General features: G+C 51.5%; 4 protein-coding genes across 4 annotated transcripts; 1 reads left to right on the top strand and 3 right to left on the bottom strand.

Moving 5' to 3' along the window:
* Positions 1-164: 164 nt before the first annotated feature.
* Positions 165-4,372, bottom strand: CSUI_007557 (methyltransferase domain-containing protein; the record flags this gene model as incomplete). Its single annotated transcript, XM_068067702.1, has 4 exons — positions 3,392-4,372; positions 1,766-2,265; positions 1,153-1,272; positions 165-234 (listed from the first exon to the last, which is right to left on the bottom strand). Coding segments are annotated over exons 1-4 (912 nt in total), but the record flags the coding sequence as incomplete, so codon positions are not given.
* A 1,061-nt stretch (positions 4,373-5,433) lies between these two features.
* CSUI_007556 (uncharacterized protein) lies at positions 5,434-5,991 on the bottom strand. The gene has a single exon (XM_068067701.1). The coding sequence runs from the start codon at positions 5,912-5,914 to the stop codon at positions 5,609-5,611; it is 306 nt and encodes a 101-aa protein (XP_067920324.1). The 5' UTR covers positions 5,915-5,991; the 3' UTR covers positions 5,434-5,608.
* Positions 5,992-7,674: 1,683 nt separating this feature from the next.
* Positions 7,675-12,086, top strand: CSUI_007555 (leucine rich repeat-containing protein; the record flags this gene model as incomplete). The annotated part of the gene is made up of 9 exons (XM_068067700.1): positions 7,675-7,738; positions 7,816-7,998; positions 8,300-8,471; positions 8,642-8,807; positions 9,173-9,662; positions 9,901-10,073; positions 10,757-10,847; positions 11,227-11,529; positions 11,770-12,086. Exons 2-9 carry the CDS (start codon positions 7,965-7,967, stop codon positions 12,084-12,086), a joined length of 1,746 nt encoding a protein of 581 aa, XP_067920323.1. The 5' UTR covers positions 7,675-7,738; positions 7,816-7,964.
* Positions 12,087-13,098: 1,012 nt separating this feature from the next.
* On the bottom strand, positions 13,099-14,450 carry CSUI_007554 (uncharacterized protein; the record flags this gene model as incomplete). Its single annotated transcript, XM_068067699.1, has 1 exon — positions 13,099-14,450. A coding segment is annotated over one exon (750 nt), but the record flags the coding sequence as incomplete, so codon positions are not given.
* Between the last annotated feature and the right edge of the window lie 10 nt (positions 14,451-14,460).

Raw genomic sequence — 14,460 nt, 5'->3', positions numbered from 1 at the left:
AGAAAAAAAGACTCGCTCAGTGAAGTTTAAGTGGAGGCGTTGGTCAGGGGATAGATGCAGAGGCACCTAGCACGCGCTCCTTAAGACTGATTTGCCACAGTGCAGACAAATGAAAGACGGAAGGAACGTCTAGCTCTTTCGTGACATTTCGTGAGATTCGTGACTTACCAAACTGTGATAAGAATGAGGCCACCCCGCTTTGTGATGCGACGGAGCTCTTCAAGTGCTCGAGTGCTGAGGACCCAGATCCACGAGCAGCACAGGGAGAAAAGCCAAAGAAAGGGGTTGGCGCCAGAGCTCTCCACCCCTGTCAGTTCCTACCTTATCGATACAACAAGGACGCTCCTCATAGCTCCACACCCAGCAAGACGAGTTCGCGTATGTCCTCTCGTACGTGAGTCTGATTTAACGCCTTTCTCAAGGTGCCACCCCAGACATGCGGGTTGTCGCACATTGCAGGAGAGAGGAGCTTCAGATAGACATTCTCGTGGGGTGCTCTCCCGTCAGCTCTTTCTGCCACGTGCCACGGGGCTGGCTGAACAAGTGAGGTAGTTAGTTAGTCTGACTGTACAATGGACATGCCGTACGGGTGGTGAATTGCGAAAAAACTGCTTCGAGAGGGATGATGAAACGACGCCTCTCTTTCCTCTGAAGTGCTTTTCACTTCATGATCCCTTGGACGCACTGCACCACCAAGTGCAAGAATATGTAGATGGAAAACGTCGTTCCATCCCCTCACTTTGCGAGACAATCCTGCGAAAGACACTAAACTGCTCCTCTTCTGTGTGTCTCTACGGTCCATCCAAACACACTACTGCAGAGGCGAGAGAGGCCATGAATGAAATGGCAAGAGACCTCAGCTTCATCAACCGATCCGACTCGAGACCGAAGAGCTAGCCTTCCCCCCCCCCTAGTACCCCCAGCCCCACAGTTCTGAGCAAGCTGGAGAAGAAGGGGGAGGGCAAGGAGTAACTACATGAGGGAATGTTGGATAGATACATAGACAAATAGATTGACGATGAAATTGCTAGGTACAAAGAGAAAAAGAGAGAGAAGCCAGAAGACAAGAAAAGAAGGAACAAAAATTTCTTCCCCGTCAACTGGCCGTAGGGTGTGGGTGTGTGAGGCTTGTCTTCCTCGTCTTAGACTCACCGGCGTCCTTCTGTTGAGAGATGGTGAATGACTGCAATGGAGACTGCAGCATCTGCGATACCTGTATAAGAGAGGAATGAGAAGAAGAGAAATTGAAAGAGAGAAAAGCAGCAAGTTTATCTGACGAAATTCGCACGTCAAAAGAAAAAGGCCACTTAATTTGAGTCACCCGCGAGAGAGGCAGATGCAATGCTCTACACCTGAGGACCAGGCAAGTAAAAGCAAAGCTTTCCCGCGCACGAAGATACACGAGTAAGTAGACACTCTCTGAGACTCTATGAACCCTCATACGCTTTCGTGGAAGACGAGGGAGAAGCAAATCGTAAGAGAAGCATTATGGTATAGAGAGCTTTCGACTCATGAAAGAGAGAGAAAGGAAAGCAGTAAACAGAAGACGTCCTGTGTATGTGGCTCTAAAGATATCCGAGAACACTGTTTGTGCACCTAAGGCTAACCCATCAGGGCTCACTAGACTTCACGCACGTATATCTCCCTATTGTGAAGATCTATCTACGCGTTTGGTGTGAACGACCTTATCAGTGGTTTCTTCGCTTGTAGGGACAGTCAGCAGAATAGATGATTCATTGGGTGACAGGGGGGAGGAAAGACTAACCTTCTCTAAGATTTGTATTGAGACATGTAGCTGCTGCGACTCTCCCTGATGCATGCGCACGTTGGCATGCAATCTCAAGTAGAGGGATCGATATATCGACACCAATCACTAGGCAGTCTCCAGGGTCACTCCCTGCCAGAACAGCCTGTGAAACAACTGAAGAAGCTGAGAATGAAGAAGGTGTCGGAGAAGGGTTAGAGATACCCGGATGATGAGGAGGAGAAGAAGAAGAATCAGATATTGACGAAGATAGAGAAGAAGAGGAAGAAGAAGAAGACAACCGAGGCGATGGCGAGGATGAAGAAGCAAGTGGATCCTTAGACGAGATAGTAGCAGAGGACTCATGGAGAGAGAGAGATGAAAGATGATCTTGAAGAGGACGTCGTTGACTCTGTGGGAGGCTCTGCAAGTACTTGCCGTTGCCACATCCAACGTCTACGACAAGGGAATAACGAGGTAAAGACTCCAAGAAGGCGTGAACCTTAGGCCATGGCTTGTACCTATCAATCATACAATATAGCATTGTCACCCCAGCCCAAGAGCAAAGAAACCCTTTCAAGAGAAGATTGGCATTCATGAGGAGTATGAGAAATCGAAGAGACTTGTCAAGATGACTTTCCAAGAAAGAAAGAGCAAAGAAAGAACGTTGTCTGCAGAAGAACTCTGAAGACCTCCCGCTACTCATATGCTTACGGTCATTTACTTAGATGAGAAGAAGGAGAAAGAAACTTCCAGAAATCTCATGTATGCAAGTCGGAGTTTCGCTAGCTCATGCAACTAAACACACTCATTCATATAAAGACCTTTCCTACTCTCTATAAGAACGAATATGTAGAGCCAAGGAAAAGACGGAAGGTGAAGACATGCGAGAAGAAGAAAAGACTAAAAGACCGTGTGTAGAATGCAGGGCTGCTGCTGCCTTTCCCCGATGAAAGAGTCTGGGACTTCGGGTTCCATAGAAAGCCAGCTAGGTAGCTAGCTATTCAGAGGCGTTGAAGGAGATCTATATACAGCGTTGTAAAGGGTCTATCGAGATGAAACCCTTCAACACCGCCTAGTCGACTAAGATAGACCGTTCGTACATAAAGGAGTAGATCTCTACGATAGACAGAACGTCTACAGACAGCAATGAACTCCATAGATATACATGGGCTTAAAAGAATTCCAAGAAGACACATCAAAGAGAGTGCGAGAGATGCCTTAGCTATCTCAGTCTTTCTCAACTTCCCTGACAAGACGTGAAAGCTGAAGATGTGATAGTGAGATACTCTCTTTTGAGAACTTCGGCATGTCTTTGCAGATACATCTAATTCATCTACTACCTGTCCTTGGAGACTCCAGCAAAGAATCTTTCCTTCTGCTCTATATGAGGAAGGGCCGTCTAGACGGCAAGAAGAGAAAAGACACTCCGCTCACTCTGTAATCGAGACAAAATGCCAACGACACCCTGGAGAGGGTGCTTCTTAGGGGCGATAGAAGTGCATTGGAAAAGAAACAAAGACTGAGAAAGGAAAGAAAGGAGCAAGGGAAAAAAACGAGAACAAGATCGGAAGGGAAGATCTCCTTCTCCACCAATAAGAGAGAATCTGCTTGAAAGTATGTCATAACTCGGGAAGAAGTTCGTACCGTGTATGAGAGAAATGACGAGCGATGCGATCATAGACTTTTACCACGAATTCTTCTTCTAATTGCCCTCCTCCGCCCTTTCGTAAAAGCTCTTCCCCTACAGGATTGCATGCTTTATCACGTGGAGCTGTTCGCTGTCTCTCCTTCTTCTTTCCTAGTCTCGAGCCACCAGTGTCTCTCCTGGTCTCCTCCCGCTCTCCTCTCTCCCCTGAGCTTGGGCCCATTGTGGAAGAGTACCAGAGGGGTGTATACCCCGTCAGAAGTCGAAACTCCACTGTTTAGCAACTCACACGCTTCTTTGGCCACAAGTTTCCTTCGTGGGTCCGTTTCCGCGTGACGCGCGCTCTAGACAGCACGAGCCATTTGAACAGCCTTTCTCTACAGACTTCAAAGCCCAACTCCTACTGTTCTGTTTCCCCAGCAGAAGGCGAACGAGGACTGCATGCCCAAGGTAGAAAATAGTACATTCGAGCGACTGTCTGCTGGAGTCTTTCGCGTTCTGAGGAATGGACCCTCCCCTCTTCTCTTGCTTGCGGGGAGATGATGGAACGACAACAGGCAACTTCTCTCTGTCTAAGAGGCAGAAGATGGCTTGTGCGAATCCTCTTTGTCTCGAACTAGGTATAACTTGTGAGGTCCGACTACTACTGTTTCTTTCTGGATGAATTTGTTTGGTCCATCACACCGTAATTATAGCCTGCCGAAGAAGTCGTCCGTCGTCTATCCGAGAAAATCGCTCTAACCAGTTTGCGAGGATACTACTCCCCAGCGTGCTGGCAGACTGGGTGTCGATTTCTGTCAACGGAGAAAAGTTTCATCGGGGCCGGTCAACAGGCGAGAAAGGAGGGATACAGAGCTCAGAACGCACACATAAATATTTGGAGTTATATTGAAAGGTGCAGCGTCAAGGTGTGCAAGTGGCGGAAGCTGTTGGTAAGAGAAAACCTGCAAGAACGAGTGGCGCAAGAAGCCACTCCGACGACATACACATTTTTTTACGGACACATGCATGCAGCTCACTTCTCCCATGGGGGGCTGCATGCCTTGCTCTGTCATATCACCAGTCAGCCAGACTTCATAGAAGACCGGACACCTACACGTCTAGCAAATGACGCACGCACGGAGAGAAGGATTGAAGGATCTTGCTCGCCGGCAATTGTAAGTACGACGTGTGAAAACACGGTCGAACGGCCTGGAACTCCTCCGCCAAGTCAGTGGACAGGGTTCCGCACAGAGATAATCCCTCGTGTTCACTGCGGTGTCTGCACCGCGATGTTATTCCTGCAACCGTAAGCCGAGTTCGAAAAAAAGCTAGTGCAATAAAGAGCAGGAGGAAGATGTCTATGCCCGGCCACAGAGTGAGGGACGTTTTGAGATACCAGGAGTGAATCCTTGGAAGAACATATTTTGCAAATTTCCGATCCCCACTCTGCTTACGAGTGTGTGCATACTATGATGGAGCTACTCAGATGCACAGAACATCCACCCTGCTGCCACTCGGCTTTGACCTCCGAGGTCAGAACAACAATGACCATACAAGGGAAGCAACGACGAAAACTCATCTTACCGAACGTAGACGGCTGGGAGCAAATTACAAGAAACGCGGAACGCAGGGATGGAACAAACTGTCCACTGTTGTCGGGCGAGAGCAGTCAGCAAACCTTGACATTGCTAGAAGTCAGAGGGAAGTTCTCAATCGCAAGCTGGGCTCACATGGTAGATGTCTAGCTAAAAAGTCTACAAACTAAAGATTGATATGAAGTATGTTTTCATTACAAAGCTATTACATTCGTCTCATTTTCCAAAGTAGTTACCAGACTCCTCTCCAGGAAGTAGACACAAAGGGCTGGCCTGGCTAGTAACATGGTGACGGAAGAGGTTACTGAAGACACTGAGGTAACTAAATGGCCACCAACCGAGAATGCTAGTTTCACCAAACTTTCTGCTAAGGCACGCTGCAGAGCTGGCCAGACGACTGGAATGATACTGTACTCCGTAGGGGGCGATGGGAATCCTAAAAATAAGACAACGCATTTAACATTCCGAGGGTTAGCGACATAAGAACATCTTTCGTGATCACGAAAATGATATGCAAGTGACGCCATTAACTCTCCGTCTATTTTTTTCACATCAGCTGCGCAACTGGCAGTGCGCAAAATAGACATGACCTTAGTCGAAAAAACGGATTGAGAGGATGTGGCGCACGCTTGTCAGTCGCTAGTGCACACACTTGTCGTGATCTTCAGACTTGTCCGAGCGACGATGGCGACAACGGTGGCCACGCCTGCTCTTGTGCTTCTTCACGCACATCAATGAAGCTCCGATGCTTTCCGGACTGAGAAAGTCTCGCACGAGCAACATGTGCAGTCTCTGACGGCAAGCGTTGTAACAGTTCGGAGAAAAAACCGTGTCCGTCGCCTTCGGAGTCGGTGGGGGCGGAGGCGACACAACAGGAGAAAGAGCTTCATCCAGAGGTTCCTGAGAACCAAGGTCCACGCGAAGACCTCGGTCACTGACTGCCATCAAGATGGGAAAAGACAAAATTTTCGAAATGGGCTGGGAGGTTGAACTCGAAGAGTGACCAAACAGACAATAGCTGGAGAACATAATATGAAGAGCTGTCGTACTCGTTAACTCCCGCTGTCTGCCTAGCGGCCGCGCTGACTTCGTCCGGAAACGCACGAGGTGAGCCATGTTCTGACCTCGAGCATGGCAGTTACAAGCCACTAAACTACTGCAGTTAAAGGACGCGGGCAGCGATGTGCTCAGGCCGGCTATGCATTGTCCCACATCACGTTTAAGGGCAGCAGAAGACAGTGTAAAATTCAACGGCGGAGGATCCTTGTTTTCCTGACGGAAACACGTCGCAAGCTGGCAGCCAGCGCACTGGCACCCCAGACGTTTTTTTACACGAGTGCCTCACACATCTTTTTCGTTTCTCACTTTGGACATTGCACCTCGACGACGTGAAGACAGTCGCACTTTGTTGGGCGCTTTGTTAGCGGGAAGCGCTGAAGCAGCGCGCAGCTCGGAGGATGCAGAAACTAGACAGTGTGTATGAAGAGGGCAGAATCCTGACATTTGCGCTAGACTGTAGGGCAAGTCGGCGATGCTACCTCAATTGGATATGAAACACAAGCAGTCGGCCTTCACGGGAGGACCCCCGCAGGGCAGAGAATGGACCTGAGAATGCCGGCCGTACTACCCTTACGGCCTACTCAAGGCACACACTTCGTGACCCACTACGGCTCACTGTTTGTCTCAGGGGCTGACAGCGAATCCACGGTAGTACCGTTGGACGGGAAACCGATAGACCATCACGGCACCATTCCCTTCCCTGCTTCGTTTTCTTCTCTTCTCACGGGTGCTTTCATACCCTCGACTTTTGCACCACATGAACAACATCTGTCAGCGTCTCGCTACACTGCCTCACCGGAGTGTAGCGAGACGCTGACATTGCCTCACTGGACTGGCTGCTAACTCAGGGTGATGCTGTTCCTGGAGGCACCCGCTTAGATTTGTTACGTAAGTACATGGTTCGACTATGCACTCTACCAGCCTCCGACACCCCGGTTCAGACGGATAATGACGCCGGCGTTGATAGACTGTCGTCCTCGCAGCTCCCGCAAAGGGCCTGATTCACTTACCACTTACCCATTCGGGGCTCCGTTTTGCTGCCGGGGACTGCTTCCCATCATAGCTTGTCTCGTAAGTGCACAGTGCTTTTATGCACTCTACCGGCCTCCGACACCGCCGGTTTAGACAGATGACGGCGTCGAACTTCACTGTAATCAGGACTGGAGATGACAGGGCTGTTGTTCTTTTAGCTGCCTTAGAGGACCTGATTCACTTGACACTTCACTGCGGAGGAGCTTTTTCCCGGATAAGTGCAGCTGAAGTGGCTGCAGCTCCAAAGGATTTACAGCACTCACCTCCGGTGGCCGTCAGTAAGGGGCGTTGTAGTTGGCCGGGGCATGCACTAGCAGAACAGGCCCCTCACGCGCGACGCGGCCAATCGGCGCCCGTCACTCCAGGTGTGCATTTGTGTCCCTTGATCATAGGTTGCGCTCAGTTACACGGGTGACGTGGGGCGTGGAGTTCGTTTCCACTGGCATCACGCACCCCTCGAGTATGATTGAGCGCCGACCAGGCGGCAGGCCTCGCACCCGCAAGGCGCCGCACAAGTCTATTCATGACAGCGTCTGCTCTTATTTTCTGCCGGCGTGACAGGTGGCCTCTGGAGCCATTTTCGCATCTTCTCTGGCCTTTTCTGGCTGGCAGCCCTCGCAGTGTTCTCTGCGCAACCTACCTGCCGTCTCAAGAAAAAGCGTCATCGGAGTCCGGCCCGTAAGCACACTCCCCTCCATGTGTTATTGTCCGTTCACCATACAAAATGCTTGCCGAGGCGGTTCAAATCGATACAGCCGCCTTCCCACAGGAAAGGTCTTCCACGGACCACTCCGGACAAGAAGACCGCAACGCATCATTCGGACAACAGAACACCTCGGCAGGGCCGGCCGTGACCGCTCCTGTATCCGCAGTGGAAGAATGTGACGTCCTTTCAGCGCCTGTCATGACGAAAGCGCTGCTGCGCCAGATCTGCAGAGGTAAACCTAGACTTCGTTGGTGCGCGAAGTCCATGCTCTGAGAAGCACGACACGTCACGAAGTCTCAACGTAGTGCTGAGTCCGTTCACTTTCCGTCACCTGACAGAGACATCTTTGCCAATGACCGACGTCTGTACACAGACCAGTTGCGGGTTCTTGCAGTAGTGCGCCCAGTGAGAGCACTAAACCTCTGCATAATCTGCGGCCGTCCCGTCAATGAGAAGCGCACACCAGCTGCTCGGTCTGCTTCAGAAACATAGCTACGATGCTGTGGCCTCTCCCCACTGTGCGTCGGTGCCAGAGTGTGGCCAGTACGAGTCTCCGGCCCTGAATGAAAAATTGTACCTCCATTTCAGAGGCTTCTCGAAAATCGAAAACCTCGAAGAATACAAGAACGTTAAAGCCCTCTGGCTTGAAGGGAATGGAATACGACGCATTGAAGGCCTTGGCAGCCTCGTGGCGCTGAAATGCCTGTAAGGAAGACGCCGGCGTGTTCTTTCACCATTGCCCCCTGCGACTGTTAGACGCTCGCGCCAACCGCCTTGCATACATAGCGGCAAAATGCTGAGGTTTGAATACAGGCGTCCAGCGAACGCTGGACTATAACCATTTCCAGAATCTTTCACATGATTGGTGTGTTCAGTTTTCTGCAGCAGAACTCCGTCAGCGAAATTCAGAATCTCGACTGCTGTCCAAACCTGGTCACCCTTGACCTCTCGCACAACTGTCTGCGCAGAGTCAGTGGTCTCGGATCTCTGAAACAGCTCAGCAGCATCAAGCTCGCTTACAACGCCTTCCAGTCCCTTAGGGTAAGTTTCAGGTACAAAAAAGAGGCTGTAGGGCTTCCCTACCTCACATGCTGCTTCTGAGAATACTTGAACCGCCGAAGAAGGAACCCCTGACCAGGGCACTAGTACCTAGTCAGCACAGGTGGATCCCGAGCTGAAAGTTCAGGAGCTGCATCACGCAGTCCGTAAGAGTTACCACAAGGGTCGCTGTTCAGGCGGGCATGGTTAGCAGATGGTCCTAGACGAAGACACCTCTAAGCCCTGCCGCCGGTATACCGATAGCTGATTCTAATGAGTATGTGGCGTGCGATCCCAAACTCGGCCGTGTTTTCAACAAATTCGGACCCTGCCCACTGCAGGAACTAGGGTTCAGTCGTATTCCGTAGCGTCGGGGGAAGTTCGTGCTACCTACGGCAGTCAGTCCTAGCAGCGACGTGGAAGCTACCTTCGCGTTTTCTGAAACACTGCCTGAGCTACGGAGTGGCGACTTGATCGACAGAAAGCGTAGCGGCGAGTTAGCTGACAAAAAGTGCTACACTCGAGGTCGGCCGGAATCGAGCCCTCACTGTCGACAGGACCTCGAAGGCCTGCTGGAGTGTCAAAGCCTGTCGAATATTGACCTCTCGCACAACTACATAGACGAGGAACCGCACACAACAATTGACGAGAAGGACCCAAGTTCTTTGGAAAACAAGAGCGCTGCTGATAAAGCTCCAGAGAACGCCGCCGGCGAGGGGCCTCCGAAAGCGAAACCAGACGACTGGATGGAAGGATTTCTCAGTTTGCTGCAGCAATTGCCAAATCTGGCCTGCCTTTATTTCCACGGAAACCCCGTTGTCAGAAAAGTACCTCATTATCGCAAACGAGTTGTCGCGAGTAAGTGGCGACTGCCCAGAAAAGTCTGCTGTCGTCCGCCACCGCACAAGAAACCAGCGAAGTCTAAAGGCCACAAACTCGGGGGAAGTTAGGGTGGACTACCCCTCGAGAACGAGACCGTCCCAAGTACTGCGGGGGACGCAGTGAGACAGAAACAGCGATTTATGCGTTCCCTGGGGGTTGTGGTCCCGGCAGGCACGCGTGGCTGTGGTGTTCATGTATATCGGTGTTTGCAAAGGCCTTCCCAGACTTCGTTACCTAGATGATCGGCCTGTCAAACCAGTTGAACGAGAAGGGAGCGAGGCGTGGGTTAGGGGGGGGAGAGAGGCTGAGTCAACAGCGATTCGAAGGTTTCGCGAGGCGGAGCAGAGAAAATCGGAGGTGGAGCTAAGAGAGTTTCGGGAAATGCAGGTCAGGAGGATCGACCAAAGGCCGCATAACTTCCGGAGGGCGGTTCCGATACGACTATATGGTAAACGCACGTGCTTAGCCTTCTGCGCTGCCAAGATTGCCACCAAGGGCCACCTGGATACGAAGAGTCACGAAGGAAAAATTTAGGATGATCCCTCACGAGGCCCAACTGCTCATATCCAGCAGGTGGACTGCTCCTGTGACGGCGGGGTTCCATGTGTTAGCGGGGCTGGGGCTCGGCAGCACGAACTATGGCAGGGTCACCCAGGTGCGTGGGCACACCTGTTCCGAACAGGGGGCCCCGAGACCTACCTGAGACCGACTCAGTAGTATCGCGGTCTCTGCTCAACACGGGTGAGCACGAGAGGGGGATCACTCGTGCATGCGCTGGTGCACGGAAAAAGTTTGGAATGCTGTAGCTGATCTGCAACGACATCTAATCGGACACCACGTGCGGTGGTACACGGCACTGTAGCCGGAGGTACCTTTTTCCATCAGGCGGTGCTGTCTGCTTCAACTTGGAGATCGGCGCTTGGACCCCTTGGGACCCGTTGCGTTCCTCGGGTTGTCCGAGAAGTCGCTTGCTACGCTGCCTCACCTCTGCCTGACGGCGTCCTGTATGCTCTCTCAGGAAAAAGACGGAAACGAAAGCGTGATTCTGGTCTGGACTCCTGCTTTCGCAGCAGAAGTACCGCGAACGCGTCAAGAAAGCTCTGGAGAGGATAGAGAGAGAAGACGAAGAGAGAAGGTGTGCATTACCGGGAGAAGGCAGATGTAAGCCAGTCCCGCGCTGCTCAGGTGCACATCCGCACGCCACTTGAAGACAGCGCCGGCCGGAGCATTCAGGCTGCACGACTACAGAAGTGTATGAAGCATTTCGCTAAGCACAGCCAACGTCCGACAGCTTTCAATAGGAGAGTAACAGAACTCAATCAGCTGACTCGCACCGCGAAGCCCTCCTGGCATGTGTGAAAAAGCGTGACATCCGGGGCTTCGAAGCGATGCGCAGGAGTGCCGGTTGACAGAAAAGGCCCTGTCCAGGCCTCAGAGCCGCGATACTACACAAAAGCAGACATTTCGGCAAGGGTCAATCAGACACCGAGGTTTCTTCTGTGCACCGGAGTCTTCCTGCCTTTCTGAGTTGGGCTCACAGCGGCAGCTGGCAATACGGCGTGGAGTGAGGAGGACCAACATCGAGAGATCTCACGGGCCGACCGGGTCCGACGACGATGGCTGGCGGCGGCCGATAGTCAGCTGGACTCAGCAGGGGTGCCCGCCGCTGACCAGGCCGCAGACCATAGGAACCGAGGAGTACATGGAACTCGAGCTGACGCACACGGTCCAGCAAGAGACAGCGGACTGATCCAGGACGATTCATGGCCGCGGGCGCCAACGGTGTCCCCGTTTCAGCGCGACTCGAGCGTAACAACGCACGTTTTGACAGACGAGGAAGGAGGTAAGCATCGTAGCCACTGTGAGACCTTAAGTATTCATGGACTACTAAAGCAGAAAAGATGGCATTCGTTAGCAGTGGTCGGCGTTCCCCGTCAGCAGCACGCACTTTGTTGGCAGAGCGCAGCCGTGCGCAGAGGAAATATGCTGAGGGTTCTTTCCCAGAGAGTGCAGTCTCCCGCTGTATCAGGGCCGGGCAGGTTGCAAAGAGCTGCTGCTTGTGTTTGGATGTGGTGACTATCAGGCACGAGTCCTTCTGACCTGGCTCGTCTTACGTCCTCGGAATCACTCGAAGGAAGCGACGACGAGCAACAAACGAGCAAAACGACTAACGACGTTTGTCCGGAGTCCGGTCGCTGCTCGCCGACCATTCTGGAGGGGGAACAGCCAGTCGAACCAGTTCTGTCCCCTTCCTCGCCCGTGAGGCAATATCAGGATGCAGGAGGTCACGCTCCACCAGCAGTCTCTCAAGGTACTCCAGCAGCTGCCCAAGGTGCAGCAGGTCCGACATGGGATCGGAAGCATCTGCCCTCAACCTTGCTTCTGGATCAACTGGACTAGATGTCCCACAGGATACAGGAATGCGGTGTGACTGGGGTGGCGCCATGGCCGTGTTCACGCCGCTACATGCCATCCACGGTAGTCTCGCACGCGTAACTCGCGGCAGCAAGCTCGGAGTGCATTTCCGAAGGCACAGTGATTGTCTTTGGCTTTGCGCGGTTTCTTGGTGAGACGTCAAGTTCCTGACTGCAGTCTGCTGCGTTCTTGAAACCCACCCAATTCCCTTCGAATCTTCGTAACTACTTTCGCATGTGAGAGCCTGTGAAACGGGACAGAACTGCAACAGGGCCTCCTGCTCTTTTCCCAGTAGCAACAGCCGGGCCACTTGCTAGAGCATTTTTGCCACGCCTATCCCGGAAAGACGTGTGACTGTGGAGTCTCTGGAGACTTGACGTGATTCCCGTCTTCGCACGAAGTGTTTGAACTTATCACTTTCCCTTGCCTTCCTTCGCTTACAACTATACATCTGTCAATGTTACGTATGACACCCCAACGGATGCACCGGTTGACCAGGTTGCGGCTTCTTGGCCGGAGGCCCTTGGCCCCCGGAGGTTCCACGCTCGCCAGGCACATGTCTACTTTGCCACCCTGCCACTACAGGTTCTGCTGTTGTTACTCGTGGACTCTTCTTATGATACACTTAGTTCTCTTTGCTGTCCCACAGTTTCTTACGACGCAGAAGTCCAACTTCTCACATCTGAAAACGGCTATACACTGAATGCAGTGTATGATTCGAGTTCTTAGTTATTTGCGAGATGAAACTATCTCCTATCACGCCCTTGCTGAGCTAGGGCCCGCCTTGGCATCGACACACGGGACACCTGCGAGCTCACGATGCCTCGATGCAAACAGCGAGGCCTAGAGATAGTTGGCACTCCGGTGTTGGCCGCTGGTGGAAACCTTATCCCAGTACTTCCGTTTGTGAGACGGCCACAGTTCCCGAAGAAGTTACGAATTCCTTTTTCCATGGTGAGCAAACGGCTTACTGTAACAGATCCTAGAGTCGACTTATCGCACGAACACAACGTCGAAAGGAGGGGCAGCAGTGTCCCAACGTGGAAACTAAGAAGCCTGACAACGAACCGACGCATGGACTGGTACAGTTGCAACACCGTCGCGAAAAGGTTGGCCTCCGGAATGACACTTAGTTTCTGGACCCCTCGAGCAGGAAAAACTAAGCAAACAGGAAGAGCTGTAAGCAGACCTTTGTTTTATGCTGGGTGATTGCTTACTTTTGCATTTGGAGTCTTTTGCCGTTTTTGGCTTCCTGTGAGCCGGCCGCCGTTGCACTCTAGAGCACCGGGGAAGCATAGCTAGGTGGCGGCAGCACAGTGCGCAGATCGAAAAGACTGACGTATCAGTGTTGTGGTTCTTGGGAGGTGCACCGTAGGATGTGACACCAGAGGAAGAGCGAGAAAGGATGAAGAAGAAGAAGAAGCTTGAGAAAGAACGAGAGGCTGAAGAAGAAAGAAGAAGAGCGAAAAAGGGTGAGGAGGAAGGAAGAAAAAGAGCGAGAGAGACTGAAGAAAAAGGAAGAAGAGCGGAAAGGATGAGGAAAAAGGAAGAAGAAGAAAGAGAGGCTACGAAGCGGGAAAAAGAAAGGAAGAGGATGATTAAGGAACAAAAAGAAGAAATGCTCTTACAGAAGAGAAAGGAAGAAAGACAAAGGATAAACCAGAGGGAAGAAAAAGAAAGAGAGAGGCGATTGAGGGAGAAAAGAAAGCGAGCAAGGAAGAAGAGAGAAGAAGAAGAAAGAGAGACGATGAGAAGGAATGGAGAGGAAGAACGAGGGAGGATGAAGAACGAAGAGAGAGAAGAAGAGGGAATGAAGAAGGAAGAGGAAGAGCAAGAGAGAATGAAGAAGGAAGAAAAAGAGAGAGAGAGAACGAAGAAAGAGAATGAAGAAGAAAGAGAGAGAAAGAAGAAGAGGAGGAGGAATCGAGGAAAGAAGAAGAATCTGTCGAGGAAGAAGAACGGGCTAAGAAGGAAGAAAAAGGCTGAAGGGAAGGCGGAGAAGAAGCTCCCAACAGATAGAGAGAGGCAGAAGAAAAAAGAAGAAAGAGAGAAGAAGATAAAAGAAGAGAGAGACAGGAAGAAGAGAGAAGAGAAGGAGAGAAGGAAAGACGAGGGAGACAGGAAGAAGAGAGAAGAGAAGGAGAGGAAGAAGAAAGAAGAGAGAGAGAAGAAGATGAAAGAAGAGGAAGAGAGGAAGAGGAAGAGGAAAGAGGATGGAGAAATGAAGAAGAGAGAAGAGGAAGAGAGGAAGAAGAAAGAAGAGAGAGATAGAAAGAAGAAAGAAGAGATAGGGAGGAAGAAGAAACACACCGATCACATGAGAAGAAACGAGGAAGAGAGAGATAGCCATCGGTAGAAG

This window comes from Cystoisospora suis (genome assembly GCF_002600585.1).
Source record: "Cystoisospora suis strain Wien I chromosome Unknown contig_4018, whole genome shotgun sequence".
Lineage (NCBI taxonomy): Eukaryota > Apicomplexa > Conoidasida > Eucoccidiorida > Sarcocystidae > Cystoisospora > Cystoisospora suis.
This window is presented reverse-complemented; position numbering and strand designations above follow the sequence as displayed.

Bases quoted from the DNA above. Each gene is read 5' to 3' on its own strand.
- CSUI_007556 (XM_068067701.1), bottom strand. From the start codon at position 5,914: ATGGCAGTCAGTGACCGAGGTCTTCGCGTGGACCTTGGTTCTCAGGAA.